This window comes from Diceros bicornis, chromosome 4, assembly GCF_020826845.1.
Source record: "Diceros bicornis minor isolate mBicDic1 chromosome 4, mDicBic1.mat.cur, whole genome shotgun sequence".
Lineage (NCBI taxonomy): Eukaryota > Metazoa > Chordata > Mammalia > Perissodactyla > Rhinocerotidae > Diceros > Diceros bicornis.
Genome location: NC_080743.1, coordinates 73,634,496 through 73,651,128, shown reverse-complemented (window position 1 = coordinate 73,651,128; position 16,633 = coordinate 73,634,496). Strand labels below are relative to the sequence as shown.

The following is a 16,633-nucleotide window of genomic DNA, read 5'->3' as shown; positions in this document are numbered from 1 at the left end:
GCACGCCCAAACCAGGCCACAACCATGGCTGCCGCCAATGTCCCAGTCCCTGGAGCGGTCTCACCTCTCACTGCGATGCACTCAGAGGCTATCCGTTGTGTCTCTTTTCCCCAAAGGGCTGTGAATCTTTCTTTCTGGTGATTTTAGGTTGCTTTCTGAAATGGGTGAGTTTGCGCATGGGCCCTTTAAGAGCCGGTTTTAATTTCTTTGTGAACCTGCTTTTCTGGGGGTACTCCCCAATGTTTTAGTAGCAGGCAAAGTCAGATATTATGCTACTTATCTCGATTGTGCTGGGTCCACAAATTGCCTACAGCGGGAGCGCTCTCGTCTCAGGACCCGGCTCCTCCAGCGAGGCTGCGTACCTGTGGGCTGCTCCCGGGCGGCCGTGAAGCTGGCAGCTTGTGAAGACAGCGTTTTTTCTCTCCAGGAGGGAGTTTCTGCCGCTTCCACCTCGATTAGGATTGTTGTTTGTTGCAGGAGTTCCTCTTATCCAGTTTTCAGTTCTCCTTCAGGGGTAATTTTTCCACAAGTAGTTGTAAATTGGCTGTGTCCGCGGGAGGAGGTGAGTTCAGACTCTGCCTATGCCGCCATCTTGACTTCTCTCCTCTATTTTTTTAAATTTTAATGTATAAGACTTTAAGGGATCCAATTCGACACTTTCTTTTTCTTTTTTTTTTTGAGTAAGATTGGCTCTGAGCTAACATCTGTTGCCAATCTTCCTCTTTTTTTTCTCTTTTACTCTCCCCAAAGCCCCCAGTACATAGTTGTATATCCTAGTTCTAGGTCTTTCTAGTTCTTCTGTGTGGGATGCCACCACAGCATGGCTTGATGAGCGGTGAGTAGGTCCTCGCCCAGGACCCGAACCTGCGAACAGCAGGCTGCTGAAGCAGCACACACGAACTTAACCACTGTGCCACCATTGCCGGTCCCTGATAAATTCTTAAAAGTCATGCTTTCTTAGTTAATTTAGTGTATTCTTAAACCATATGAAAGTAAGCTAGTTACTTTTATAATAAAAATTATTCTTTAATTTAAATTTTAGCATGTTTTTTATACAGAACATAGAACAAAGTGCTTTTGAAATAGGGCTCAGGAAATATCCAAAGCTTAATTTTATTCCAGATATTTTCTTGAATAATCTTGACCCCTTTCCCCTATAATCACTTAATGCCTTTTTAATAAACAGAAATTAATTTTTTTCTTTGAGAAAGTGAAAACTATTGTAGCATATATTTTATTCCAAACTGTCTTAAAAGAGTGGATTCTGTTCTATAAAAGTGAAAGAAGATATTTAAGAAAGCAAGATATATGTGTATATAAAGAAACATATATGAAGAAAGTTTAGCAGAAAATGAATTAAAATGTTAACAGTGATGATCACATGGTAGTGTAATTATATGTGACTTATTTGTTCTTCATATCTTTCTCATGCATTTTCCAAATTCTCCTAATGAGCACATTATACATTATAAACATTTGAAAATAAGAAAGAAAAAACACAAACAAATCCTGGGAAACAGCTTCCTCCTTGAAGTAATGGAGACTATGTATATATGCTCAGTGTAGTCTTTTCCCTGACTAGATAGTGTGTGCTTTCAGCACAAGGAAAGAGGGTGAAGGAGTGACGGTTAATTCAAACTAGGACGAGGGAGCTTCACCAGATCCTGGGAGAGCTTCAGCATCTTCAAGTGCACATATCTGCATCTCTGTGAAGTCACTTCAAAGATTTTATGAGTCTCAGATCTTCTGTTGAAATAAATTGGCTCCTTTCCAACCAACATTTTAATTCGAAGCGTTCTCCAGCTTTATAGTACACTGTTCAGGAAGGACACTGAAATAACAGGATATTGTGATTTAGATGGCAGCATGGTTGACAACTGAACTACCCAGAATTTGTATGCTGATAATCATGATGCTAGCATTACACATAGATTAGAAGTTCAAAAGAAGTGTTTATTGCTCTCTGTTGTGGTTGCTTTGTTGGGCACAAGAAAGTATGGCATAAATTGAGACATTGAGTAGGTAAGAGAGAGATTAATGAGTAACTTGACATTTCCTCATTGTTCTTTTGCCAAAGGAAAAGTGTTCTTAGAGTTGAGCAGCTAAATAAAAAGAGCCTTGTTCCAGAAAACATGTAAGTCTCTCATAACAAACAAAATATTTCCTTGAGTCTCTTTTCTGAACCATGGTTGTGACAGGGGACTGTAAACAGGAGCTGGTGGTTTGGAGGAGGGTCAGCTTCAGATAGCATGTCCTCATCCCCTAATCAGAGTCAAGATGAAAAGAAGGATTGTACAGTCCAAGATATCCCAGTGCTTCCTTGGCCACACTGAAGCCTGTTGCTTCAGGAGAGAGATCGACTTTGAACCCTCCTATGTCCTTCAGCACACGGCTGTGTCTTTGGAGTCTGCTTCTTTACCTGTATCGCCCTCTCTGCCCCTGCATCTGCCCTGGGCACACAGGTCTTAAGCCTGGTACAGACTCTAACTCATTTCTCATCTACCATATGTTGCCACAAATGCTTAACCTTGCTCCTATAGAACAGTGTGGTCACAATCTTAAAAGAGAAATTTGAGACAAATTCATTAAGAACTTTCTCCTTTTATTAAAAGGTGGTCAACAGAAAATGTATACAATTTGAGATGTACCTTGATGTTTCCAAAAAGGTGAGGACAAATGAAATTTTGATAAATTAATTCTCAAATATTTACTCTACACTTCTCATTTGATTAAGTCTGTACTCAGAAATTTTGTCAAATTTAAAAAGGGGAAACCATCCCTGATGGTCTGGTGGTTCAACTTTGGCACTTTCAAGGCTTCGGCGGCCTAGCTTTGGTTCCTGGTCGCAGAACCATACCACTCATCTGTCAGTAGCCACAGTGTGGTGGCGGCTCACACAGAAGAACTAGAAGGACTTACAACTAGAATATACAACTATGGACTGGAGCTTTGTGGAGGAAAAAAAGAAAAAAGGGGAAGATTGGCAACAGATGTTAGCTCAGGGTGACTCTTTCCTGGCAAAAAAAAAAAAAAAGTCACCTCTCTGATGCTTAAAAAAAAAGGAATTTAAAAAGGGATCCTTACTCTTAAGTTAATTTGGCATGGGAAAGAAAAACACATAAGCACAATGTCTGCTACATTATAAGTGACTAATCAACGTTTGAAGAAGGAATAAATGAGCAAGTGAATGAATGCAATAAAGTTAATAGGCAAAAAACAACACATGAAATGACTATTATGGGATGTGTTTAGATATAGCTTTTAATGATAAGGGAAATGGTTGTCATTTGGTGAAATAAAAACAGATTTAATATTACACAGACAGTATAATCTGAAGGTACAACCCTGCAAATGTAAAGTGATATGCAAAGACGCTTAAGAATACTAAGCACTGGGTGGAGGCTATGACAGGTAATTTTAATATTCTTTATATTTTTCTGTAATTTCTGTATTCTCAATAATGAGCACATATTACTCTTAAAAGAAACGGTTTATTTAAAAAATGGGACAGACAGGAAGTGCTGTGAGTTCCACAGAGACGTCCCTTTGGACTGGAGTTCTTCGGGAGAGCTCCTGGGAGAGTGAATCTGAGCTGGGTTAATGCAACTTGGATTGGAAGAAAGGGGGCAAAGTGTTTTCGGCAGGTAACCTGGCAGGAATGAGGTGAAATCCAGTCATATGGAATATTTTTAGGTGAACTTTTGTAAAGACAACCATTGCCCTCACAGCCTACTGCTGTTGTGTCTGGTTATATGTGGTGGCAGCACGGCCGGCTGTGAGTCAGTTTTGCACAGCTTTTCCATCGTAGTACCCCACTAGTAAAGGGAAGCGAATGCATCGCCTCAAGAGCCTTGGAGGCAAAACTTAAAGCATCCCTGAAAGCACAATATTCTGTCTGATTTTACCTTGAAATCTCCTGCATTATTTGCCTTTTGCTCCCTTATGTATGTATTTGTATTAATACAGAAATAATGCTATTTTCCCTGTGAACTATTGGAATAACATTAGAAAAAATGTTCTCCTAGGAAGCCACGCCATTTTCACTCATGAGTTCTCTGTCTCCTTTGTAAACCAGCCACACATCCCCAGGTATATGTAAATACCCATCTGAGAAGCATCAAAGTAAAGGATCATTAAACCTTCACAAATTAAATGACCAATTCCGCATTTTTAAAAAGCAGTGGACATTTCATTTGCTTCCATAAACAGTCATGAAAAACAAGCTGTTCGACAGAAGCAAAGTGAGTAGAAGCCAGATAATAAACATAGGGCTTTGCAAATTCATTTCTATTTAGGAGAAAATAGGACATTACCTGTATTTTTTGTTGTTGTTTTGAAAAACTTGAAATGCGTATATCTTTCTTAACTATAAATGCCTTTCCCACCCCCTTACCTTTTCCTGTGGCCACTTGCACTGTCTTCTGTTGAATTTAGGATTTCTGATGTGTGTGGATATAAAATGCCAGGTTGAGATTAATGCACAATGATATTGGAAAGAGGTAGGACAGAAAGAAAGGAAATTTACTAAAATCTGTGGTGTTTTTTATTCTGCTTTCTACAGGAGGGACCTACTCTCTTTTGAGGGCTTTTGGTGCTGTTGTTTCTGACAATGCCCTGAGGATCTCCTGGATGGGCAATTTTAGGATTCCTGGGCATACCCAGACTCAGGAAGGACCATGTGAACTGCTCTGCATGGTAAAGAAAAAGGGAGTTCTGAATTTACAAGAAAACCAAGAGTGGAAATGAGGTACCCTGAGAATGCATTCAAGATTTAAACAAAAGGGACAAGTGTTTAACGTGAGAGAGGCCTGGGAAAAGGGTGGAATGCCAAGGCTTAAAGAGGGACTAGCAGTGAGAAGATCCTCATAGTGTGACAGGGTTCAGGGGTCAGCAAACTTTTCCTCTTAAGGACCACATAGTAAGTATTTTGGTTTTGTGCGCCACGCTGTCTCTGGGTCTCTGGCATCTATTCGACTCTGCTGTTGTAGTGTGAAAGCAGCCATAGACTATAGGTAAACGAATGAGTGTGGCTGGCCCAGTAAAACTTTATTTCAAGAACAGTTACTTTTTAGTTCAGTGATTTCTAATATTCAATTCTATGTGGGGTGGCACTTGGGTTGAAGTATAATTTCCCTTTCCACCCCAAACCTTTAGCAAACAGCTAAACATTTACTACACAACAGCTTGTGGTAAGGCTGCTGTGGATAGGTGGAATGAAGGAATAAGGAATGGGAACAAGTCCAAGTGGAGGAGGAGAGAAAGGAGAAGCAGTTACAGGAGGATGGGTGAGGTCGAGAATTCTGTGAAAGTTGGAAAGCAGAGGAGGAGGTAAAGCTAAAGTCTCCCCAGGGTCCCTAAGAGATGCTGCACATCTAAGGGGAGCTGGAGGCCTTGGAGGCACACCCACATGGCAAATGCTTGGGTTCCACCAGAAAAAGAAAAGCTTGCTACTTCTCAAAGATTCACAGCATAAATGCACAAAAATATAGGGAGGCTTTGAAAAGATGGTGCCTGTGCACCGCACTGACAGAGTCATCACCCCAAATCAGTGAAACAACATAATCCAAGAAAAAACAACAGTAAAGGCGTTTGCAGCTCCTGAAGTACTTTGTATCTTCTTTAGTACCAATGATCCAACTAGTGCAATATTGTAGTCAAATCCTGTTTTCATTTTTGATATTTCAGTTATTGAAAACATTTTTAATTCAATATGTATATTAGGTACCTGTCATTTTCCTGATTTGTTTGCAGAGTTTGAGGATAAACACAGCTGCTTTCTTGGGGTTGTAATTTGATCACTTTACATATTTCATCTGTATTATTGCTAATTGATAGTGGAGAAAAAAACAGGGAAATATCTTAATTATAAAAGTTGCAGTTTTGAAAGACATTAATAGCTTTCATTTTCAAATTTAGGGCATAATTTGCCTCAAGTTTCTGAAATCTTTGCAAAGTATCTAAAAGGAAAAACATAACCAAATTCTACCTTTCAAGACTAAGTAAAAACTTGGATTTGGAAATAATACTAAATAATAGTAAATAATGTTATCCTGTACATTGTGTCAGAAGACTCTAACTTGCTTGTAGACAAGTGTCCCTGCCTTACAGCAACACATTTCACTATTTCCAAAGTAATTTGGGGAGTGATGTCAGCATCATGGCGGAGTGAGTTGTTTGATGCGGAGTGAGTTGTTCCCTTTGTCTCTCCCCTCTAAGTTACAACGAGTAGGACATCCACAAACCAACAAAGGACTCTGCACAGAACACCAGAATGCCTGAGAGATCCATACAGCCATACATCTGAAGCTGGGTGGACTGGACCTCTTGGAGGCAGTGGAACTAGGGGAGCAGCGGCAGCAACTCCTGAGACCAGAGTTTCCAGGATCTCCAGCCGTGCCTGGGAACAGAGGCCCCAGGAACTGAGGTAATACCCACAAATGTAGGCTCTAGGAATTCAGGCAATCCACGCTCCTAGAGATGCTAGGAATCGCTGCTGGCCCGCAACCAGAGATTCTGGGAACTGCATCGATACCCATGACCCAGCCCCCTCCCTTGGCTGCCGTGCCTCTGACACTGGACCTTCCAGGACTGGGGGCTGCGTCCAAGAAGCTGATACCCCCAGCAGCAGTGGTGGTGCTTGTGACCTGAGGTTTCGAAAAGCACATGGCGCTGGAGACGAGAGGCTGTAAGAGCCACAGCAGTACTCGTGGCTTAGCCCCTCCCCCTCCTCCAGCAGTGGCAGGTGGTGCCTGCGACCTGAGGCTTCAGGAGCCACAGCAGTTCCTGCAACCCAGCTCTCAGTGGTGGCACCCTCAATACCAGCCCTACCAGCAGCAACGACTGCATACAAGACGCCAGGCTCCTGGCAGCAGTGGTGACACCTGTGAACTGAGTCACCCAGCAGCAGCGCTGCCAGCACCCCCAGATAACACAGAGCGGCACAGGCGGCATATTCAGCAGCAACACCTGAGCCTCTGGACAGCCTGCGGGAGCCAGGTAACAGCAACAGCAGAGCCCTTGACCCTGATCTTCCCCAGATGCACAGGTGCCCACAACTTCAGCCCCCCCACCCCTATCAGCAGTGCCTGCAGGCCCAACAAACCTCTGGGTGGAGATGCCTGTGACCTTGACTCCTGCCCCACTCTCCCCCTCCTCTCTGCTGCAGTGGGGGAACATTAGACCCAGGGGACCCCAGAAGTTGCAGAGGTGTTCCCAGCCTGGTGACCCTGGTGGTGACACCTGTGACTACAGTGACATCGTAAGCAGCAAGGCAACAGCAATCTCAGAGGCACAAGCAGTACAATGAGGGCACTGACGATGCCTCTGGCAGAGGCAGTGGAGGGTGGAAAATGCAGGCTCTTGAATTCAACCAGAAGCAGCCCAGAATCAAAGTAGCCAAAGCCTTACCCATTTAAGAAACGTGTTTACTAATACAAAGGCACCAGCAGAGGAACAACTGATCAAGCACCGTGAAGAACTATAGTCACACATTAGCACAGAAAGAAAAATGACAATTCTCCAGAAACCAAACTTGAAGTCACAGAAGATTGCAATCTAATCAACAGAGTATTCAAAATAGCTGTCATGAAGAAACTCAACAAGTACAAGGAAACTCAGAAAGACAGTTTAATGAGCTCAGGAATAAAATAATGAACAAAAGTAGTACTCCACCAAAAAGAATGAAACTAACAAAAAAAAACAACAAAAATTCTGGAGTTGAAGAACACAATTAATGAGATGAAGAATAAAGTAGAAAACATTGGAAATAGAGCAGTCCATATGGAAGAGAAAATTAGCAAGATTGAAGATAGAAATCTAGAAATGTTTCAGGTAGAAGAGGAGACAGAATGAAGATTTTCAAAAAATGGAGAAATTCTATGAGAAACATCTTACTTAATTAGGAAAAGCAACATAAAGATAATGGGTATCCCAGAAGGAAAAGAAACAGAGAAAGGAGCAGAGAGCTTATTTAAAGAAATAATAGCTGAGAATTTCCCAAACCTGTGGAAGGAATTGGATATACAACAGGTACATGAAGCTAATAGAACACCTGATTATCTCAATGCAAAGTAATTTTGATTAGCAAATATTGTTTACCACAAGACTGTCACATTTAAGCTTCACAATATAAGTAGCTTTGCACAGCAGTCTTATACAAGGCTTCCTTTTTCCCCTTACAGTGAAGATATAAGTTCTGTTTTCTGTACAGTTAATACCTACAGTTAGGAGAACAGCACTAGTTGTCATGAAGGTACATGAGAACTGAGAGTAAAAAAAAGTATTTAATTACTTTTAAATGTCAGTAATAACAATCATGTGTAAATAACAATAGCTGACATTTTCTGACATTCATCATAAGCAAGGCACTGTGTGAGGTAGGAACTATTATCTCTATTTTACAGGCAAGGAAAATGAAGTGTAGAGAGGATCAGTATCTCGGTCAGGGTCTCAGAACTAGTGAGGGAGTATGAACACATGGGCTTATTGATTGCAAAGCCCATGGTCTTACCTGGTCTGCGACTCTGCCTCTGTGGGTGTTATTTAATAAGCACTTCATTTTACATAAATGAAATGACAAATAATACCATACCAGTACCTTTAGATTTCAGGTATGCATTGGCTTTAGGGATTTAAGAATGGAAACACAAAGAGCTAACTCACTCAACCCCTTACCAGTACCTCCTCATTACTCAGTCCCTCTTTACCCTCCAGGGACATTAGAAGAACAGCACCACTTGAGGCAGAGGAAGACTGTGAGTCAGGAGCCAGTGTTCACAGCATGAGGAAGTGCAAACTTGAGATCCACGCATGAGGCAGAGGAGAGGGTTGTACAGCCAGGTGGCATGGGCTTCCAAGGAGCAGTGACTAAGTGGTTCCAGGAGGAATGGCCTAAAAGTGGCTGTGGATGGTGAGTGGTACATGGGGTGTGAGAATACCACCCTAGTGAGTGGATGCTGAAGGAATGGCTATCCAGTTGGTTAATGGTGGTTAGTGTGGACACAGGGTAATGCAGGGAGGCTTTACAGAGAGTGGATGTAATAGTGTTGTCACTCCAAGCATCATACCAATGACATCTTTAAAGTTTTATCTATGAACAAGAAGGCTGTTTTGTAAAGAAATGGGAATGGATGAGAGGCAGGAACATGAGGCAAGGATAAATGGGCTCTGAATGGAGGAGTCCAACAATATTAGTCCTCAGTGATCAGTGCAGACTTATCTTGGTTAACGTTTGTCATGAGTTATTGATGTAGTAAATACACAGTGAAATATCAACTGAGCAGATAACAGCATTTGTGTCGCTAGTTTGAAATGTCAAGCCAGTGATGTTAAATCACAGAAAGAGTTTGCAAGTGTGTGTGAACCGACAGGAAAGTTTATTAACTAAGCCTTAATAGGGACAGAGGCCCTTACAGAAATATTGTAATCTTCTTATAGGCTAATTACACTGAACAGAGTACAAAAGGAGAGACTGTATACTGTTCTCTAGAAAGATACTGGCTTAATATACCAGAGTAGCTAAAACAAACCCAATAAAACAGAGAAAAAACGGGATACTGAAAGAAAAAAGGAAATATTCCAGCTTTGTACTATACGCAGTTTAGGATACTGAATTTCAGTGATACAGAATCAGATTCAGAAATGGGCAACTAAAATTACCAATGGAGTAGCCGAATGGGTTCAAGATCTTGAGTCAGGTAATCGGGACTAAAGCCCTAACTCTTAACAACTTACTCCTGGTATGATTTTAAGCAAGTCACTGAATTTCTCTGCACCTCAGAATCTTCTCTGCTTTGGGATAATCACATTGTTGGGCCTACCTACCTCACAGAGTTGCTTTGAGGACCAAAGAAGACACTAAATGGTAAAGCATCTTGTAAACAAATATGTTAGCTGTTGCTATTTTTATCATTAATCTTGATTACTGTACAAGTGGAGATCAGAAATCATTAAATAAAAATTATTTTGAGTGCCTATAGGTGGTCCCTGCTCACAACGAGCTCATTATCTGGGCGGGGGATGGTGAGGAGTGTAGTAGAGACCAAGATAACAAGAGATCATTTAACAGAGTGTGGGAAAGCCCACTGCCGGGGAGAAGGAGGAAATGACTGGATTGTTTGCAAGAAGTTCTGCTGTGATGTTCTGCTTTTTAAAAAGTTTATATTGGGGCTGGCCCCGTGGCTTAGCGGTTAAGTGCGCGCGCTCCGCTACTGGCGGCCCGGGTTCGGATCCTGGGCGCGCAGCGACGCACCACTTCTCTGGCCATGCTGAGGCCATGTCCCACATAGAGCAACTAGAAGGATGTGCAACTATGACATACAACTATCTACTGGGGCTTTGGGGGGCAAAAAAGGAGGAGGATTTGCAATAGATGTTAGCTCAGAGCTGGTCTTCCTTAGCAAAAAGAAGAGGATTAGCATGGATGTTAGCTCAGGGCTGATCTTCCTCACAAAAAAATAAATAAATAAATAAAAAGTTTATATTGGCATCCTCTGTGAAATATGAAAACTTCAGTTTCTGTAAACCTTCCTTAGGAGACTACATTTTTAGAAAACTGTTCACCTAAAGTTATAGACTGTTTCTCATGAGTACAGAATTTGCTCCTCAAGCTTATAATATTGATCTCATTGACATCGACCTCACTGATTTTGTTCTAATTAAATTAACTCGTACAAAAGCTGTGTATGTTCTCTTTCCAATCAAAAATGTTTCTTTATTTAGATCTTAATCCTTATAAGCCTTTTGCAAGTTTAGAAAGTAAATAGTGTTCATAAAATATTTATTTATTTTTTCAATACCCAAAGCAAAGCCTCAATTCTTCCACACTGGCACGCTGTGATGTGTGCCAGTGGGACCCACTAACTTCTAGAGCCCTGATAGGGTCTGTGTTTAGAGTTCAGAGTCTGGAATGTCTCAGCAAAACTGGAATACCAATGGCCTCCTCAACACCTTTCCGAAAATTCCTTCTGCCCATTTTCCCTTCTGTAAAACTTGAGTCCTTCTTAAAATTCTAAGGTTTTTATAAATGTGTTCTTGGTATCATATATATTTATTTCTTTTAGTGTGAGTACTTCACTATCCATAATGTGTGTCAAGGGCCTTCTCTAGAAGAATTACTACATCTGTTTATGTGGTAGTGGTTTTTTTTTTCTTTTTGAGGTTTTGTTTTACTTTTCTTTGGTTTCCAAAGAGAGGCAAGTACAGTAATAAATATTTTCTAGGAGAATATGGCTCTACTTACCCGTTTTTGCGCTTTAGAACTATCCAACAGGAAACAATGATGGGTACAATAAAGAAGATCATACCAAAGAATGTGCCTAGGCAGTAAAACAGGTCATTAAATGCATGGAGAATATAACCCCTAGATTTTAAACTCTCTCTTAATGTCTAGTTCCACTAGAGGTTGTCAATGATTTTTTTTAAATGTAACTACAAAGTCTGCTTTAAAAAACACCCCACACGGGCTCACCTTTAATATTTCCCCTCTGCTCTGGTTTAATCTAGTGCATTAGTCTTACCACCAGAGGGTTATAGAAAAGGGGTGAGCAGAGCAGTTTTGTAACCTTTAGTCCACTAGCAGCCTTTCAACAAGTAGGTGATAATGGTACTGGAGCTACTGGGCTCCAGCTCTCCCTGGCCCTGCATGTGTCTCTTGTGGAATGCACAAGGCAGGAGCTACTCTATACAACAGACTTTGCCAATTCCCTTTGAAGCAAACTCTATCACAAAACTATTCCTCTTACACAGGCAGATCACAGAAATGGGCTAAGAAATTGTTCTTTGTGGCTTTCAATTTGTGTAAATGGGTGCGACTACCATCCTGAAGAATGTTCCCAGGTTGTAAATGAAAGGGGAAGTTGCATTCTTCCACCACATTAAAATAAGAACGATGGTTCATTTATAATGGTTCAAAGATAGTATAGAACTTTTGATAAAAGGCACTCACTCTATATGCATATGAAGATATCAGTTTTGCCACACCATGTCCTGAATTGATCATTATTTTCTTTCTGATTGAAATTGCAGTATAAGATATTTTGATCTGTCTTTTTACATTTCATTCATTAAAGTGGATACTTACTGTTAAAGTTGCTAGAGTTCCTCAGCAAACCCTTCATAAAACTTACCAACTATAAGAGCATCATGTGTGCCTAAAGGGAAGACAAAAGCCAAAGAAACATCAGCAGAGCACACAACATGATCGGACAGGAGCTCTCAGCCAGTGACCATTCATCCTGATTGTTTTCAGTACACAGTCTTTTTCTATTATAAAAAGCCCTTGGTTGTACTCACACAATCTCATTTTATCTTGTGTACTCAGGAAAATATGGTTTTCTTCTATACAACTTAATATTTTTTCATAAAAGTAATATAATTGTAGTAGCAAATTGATAAAACAGAACAGTAGGACTACACATAATCCTACTACCCTGAAGTACTTTGATACATTCCTTTCTGGTACATTTTCCCGTGCATCTAAGTTTTTACATAGTTATAGAAACTATATCTAATCTTTGAATGGTGGTATTAAGTGCTCAGTATATGTTAACTTTTACGACTGTTACTACCACAACCACCGCTACTGCTATTTGTATGATAGCACTATTAACCCGTCATTATATTTTTCACATAGTTCTCATCTGTCTCCTGCCGCCTTATTTGCTTTTCAAAATATATAAGTTCTAAGTCAAATTTGTTGACCTTTTATGATTTTCTCTATCATAAAGTTCAAAAAGTTGGCCGCCTTCTAGCTGTTTGATAAATATTCATTTTTTTACTTTAGTTTTTCTATGTTAACTTTTAAAACTTTTAACTCTTTATTATATCTGGTATTTATTGTAAGATAAAAAGAAAAGTTCTAAATTTTTTTCAATGCTACCTATATTATTTGATCATCTTTTCCTTCACCATGGATCGATGATGTCTCAGTTATTATATTGATATGTAAGATACTTTTATTTTTATTTATAATAACCTTTATTTTATTAATATCTATTTTGTTCCACTTATTTATAAAAATAAGTCTATTTTTGTGCTGGTATAAATTGACTTATGTATTGTGGCTTTATATTTTGTTTTAATGTCTGCTAGGCTTGGTGCCCCAATTATGTGACTATTCTGTCTCTCACAGCCACATCTTCAGAATACTTTAAAGGCATTCAGTCAATTAGGTAGTGAACTTTTTGCCAAAGGAGTGAATATAATTTGATATTAATGGAGTGTCAAGTTTATAATTTTAAAATACTATTTGTGAGTCATATTAGTTAACATGGTTAAGGGACTAACTGTAAAAAAAATGGATCTTGAATAATCTTGGTATTCAACCATGTGTCATGAATAAGAGTCATAAGAATTGGAGGGGATAGCCTAGCACTAACTTAGATTAAGAAAGGTTACTCATTGTTAATTTTGCTCATCAACTCCTTGATGTGTACAAGTTCTATCTTACATCAGACTCTAGCTGTCAGCAGAGCGCTACTTTTCTGTATTGCTCAATGACACATGATTTCCAAATCTGCTGTATTCAGCTGTTCCAGCTTAAAGTCCTGGAGCCTACATTAGTGAGGGAGAACAACCAGCTGGTCTCTGCAACCAGTCAAGGTGCTCCCTGACTAATGCTGAAAACATTCTTGAAGGCCTGCTCTACCATTGATGTGCTCCTGACTTTTAAGGCCCACAGACTATAAACAAATCATTATTGTGCAGTGCAAGCAACAATAGAGTGATAAAGTCAAAAAAGGGTCAGAGAAGGCCCTGAGGAAAGATGGATGTATTGAGAAGTGTCAGGAGAACAAGGCTTGCCTTACTCTCGTGGCTAAGGGCTTTTGGGGAAGAATTAGGGGCTCTGATTGCACTCCATAGCTCTTAGCACATTCCATAAACATCACACTACATTAGATGACAGTATGGGGGAAAGAAGTCAAGATGGCAGCATAGGTAGACTCTGAACTCACCTCCTCCCGCGGACACAGCCAATTTACAACTACTCATGGAAAAATTATACCTGAGAGAGAACTGAAAACTGGATAAGAGGAACTCCTGCAACAAAGGACAGTCCTAATTGAGGTGGAACAGGCAGAAACTCCCTTCTAGAGAGAAAAAACACCACCTCATGAGCTGCAGTGCCTCACAGCCGTCCCGGAGCAGCCCAATGGTACAAAGCCCTCCCTGGAGGAGCCAGCCCCACCCAGCTACAATCCTCAGAGAGCTAACAAGAGACTTAAAGGCTGGAGGCTTATAGCAATTGTAAGCCCCTGAGCCTAACAAGCTGCCACACTGGAGCCCTACTCACTTAAAAGAAATACTGCAACACAAATGTGCTATTAGAACTTGCAGCCAACTGTGCTGGGGCTTCCCACACCCGATAAAGAGACTGAAGGGCCCACAACAACTACAAGCAGCTGAGCATTACAACAGCTGGCCAGGAGCATAACTCAGCCTCCCTGGGCGCCTATAGGGAGAGCAAACACGCCACAATGGAAGGACACACGTGGCCCACATAGGGGTCACTCCTGGAACATTCAGAACTAGGGAAGCACATTGCAGGCCTCCTAAGGTGTCACTTATATAACGTCACCTATCCAAGAGCAGGAGACGTAGCTGACCTACCTAATACACAGACACAAGCACAGGGAAAGAGGCAAAATGAGAAGGCAAAGGAATACATTCCAAGTAAGGGAACAGGACAAAACCCCAGAAAAGGAACTAAATGAAACAGAAATGAGCGACTTACCCGACAGAGAGGTCAAACAAAGAGTGTTAAGGATGCTCACTGATCTGGGGAGAAGAATAGATGAACTCAGTGAGAATGTCAACAAAGAAATGGAAGATATAAAAAAGAACCAATCAGAAATGAATAATACAATACTGGAAATGAAAAATTCACTAGAGGGACTCAAAAGTGGAGTAGAGGATACAGAAGAATGGATCTGTGAGCTGGACAGAAGACTAGAAAAAATTACCCAAGCTGAACAGGAAAAGAAAAAAGAGTGAAGACAGTCTAAGGGACCTCTGGGACAACATCAAGCACACTAACATCCGTGTTATAGGTGTCCCAGAAGGAGAAGAGCGAGACAAAGGGGCAGAGAATCTATTTGAGGAAATAATAGATGAAAATTTCCCTAACCTAAGGAAGGAAACAGACATCCAGGTACAGGAAGCACAGAGAGCACCAAACAAGATAAACCCAAAGACGCCCACACCAAGACACATCATAATCAAAATGTCCAGAATTAAAGATAAAGAGAGAATCCTAAAAGCTGCAAGAGAAAGACAAGTTACATACAAAGGAAACCCCATAAGGCTGTCAGCTGACTTCTCAGCAGAAACCTTACAGGCTAGAAGAGAGTGGCATGATATATTTAAAGTGCTAAAAGGAAAAAATTTACAGCCAAGAATACTCTACCCAGCAAGGTTATCATTCAAAATGGAAGGAGAGATAAAAAGTTTCCCAGACAAGCAAAGATTAAAGGAGTTTGTCACCAAGAAACCAGTGCTACAAGAAATGTTAAAGGGACTTATTTAAGGGGAAAAGAGAAGATCACAAATAGGAAATAATATTTATTTCCACGTTAAGAGGGTAATCGATACAAATGCACAAAAAGGAGGTTAGATATGATATCAAAAACATAAAATGAGGGAGGAAAGGAGTTAAAGAGTAGAGCTTTCAGACACAGGTCAAACTAAAGAGACCATCAATTCTGTTTAGAAGGAGAAAGGAACAGAGAAGGACTACAAAAACACTGAGAAAAAAAAAATTTTAAAAATGGCAATAAGTACATACTTATCAATAGCTACTTTAAACGTTAATGGACTAAATGCTCCAATTAAAAGGCATAGGCTGGCTGACTGGATAAAAAAACAAGACTCATATATATGCTGCATATAAGAGACACACTTCAGACCTAAAGACACTCACAAACTGAAGGTGAAGGGATGGGAAAAGATACTCCACGCAAATGGCAATGAAAAGAAAGCTGGGGTAGCAATACTCATGAGATAAAATAGACTTTAAAACAAAAACTGTAAAAAGAGACAAACAAGGGCATTACATAACGATCAAGGGAACAATCCTACAAGAGGATATAACACTTGTAAATATCTACGCACCCAATGTAGGAGGAACTAAATATATAAAGCAATTATTAACAGACATAAAAAGAGAAATAGACAGTAACACAATAATAGTAGAGGACTTTAACACTCCACTTACACCAACAGATAGATAATCCAAACAGAAGATCAATAAGGAAACATTGGCCTTAAATAAAACACTAGAATAGATGGACCTAGTAGATATATACAGAGCATTCCATCCAAAAACCGAAGAATACACATTCTTTTCAAATGCACATGGAACATTCTCCAGGATTGATCACATATTAGGCCACAATACAAGTCTCCATAAATTTAAGAAGATTGAAATAATACCAAGCATCTTTTCTGACCACAACGGTATGAAACTAGAAATCAACTATAGGAAGAAGATCAGAAAAGCCACAGATACGTGGAGATTAAACAAAATACTACTGAACAACGATTGGGTCAATGAAGAAATCAAAGGAGAAATCAAAAATTACCTGGAGACAAATGAAAATGAAACTAGGACAAGTCAGAATTTATGGGATACAGCAAA

General features: G+C 40.2%; 1 protein-coding gene across 1 annotated transcript in view; it reads right to left on the bottom strand.

Annotated features, from left to right (window-relative positions):
• Positions 1-1,044: 1,044 nt before the first annotated feature.
• The window catches only part of LOC131404745 (complement receptor type 2-like), a 160,355-nt gene continuing 144,766 nt past the window's right edge, over positions 1,045-16,633 (bottom strand). The window contains exons 54-57 of the mRNA XM_058539761.1: positions 12,126-12,149; positions 11,240-11,315; positions 5,726-5,824; positions 1,045-1,831 (exon numbers count right to left, since the gene is read on the bottom strand). Of these exons, the coding sequence (XP_058395744.1) occupies positions 1,783-1,831; positions 5,726-5,824; positions 11,240-11,315; positions 12,126-12,149 (248 nt within the window). The 3' untranslated portion in view covers positions 1,045-1,782. The remainder of the gene's footprint in view (positions 1,832-5,725; positions 5,825-11,239; positions 11,316-12,125; positions 12,150-16,633) is intronic.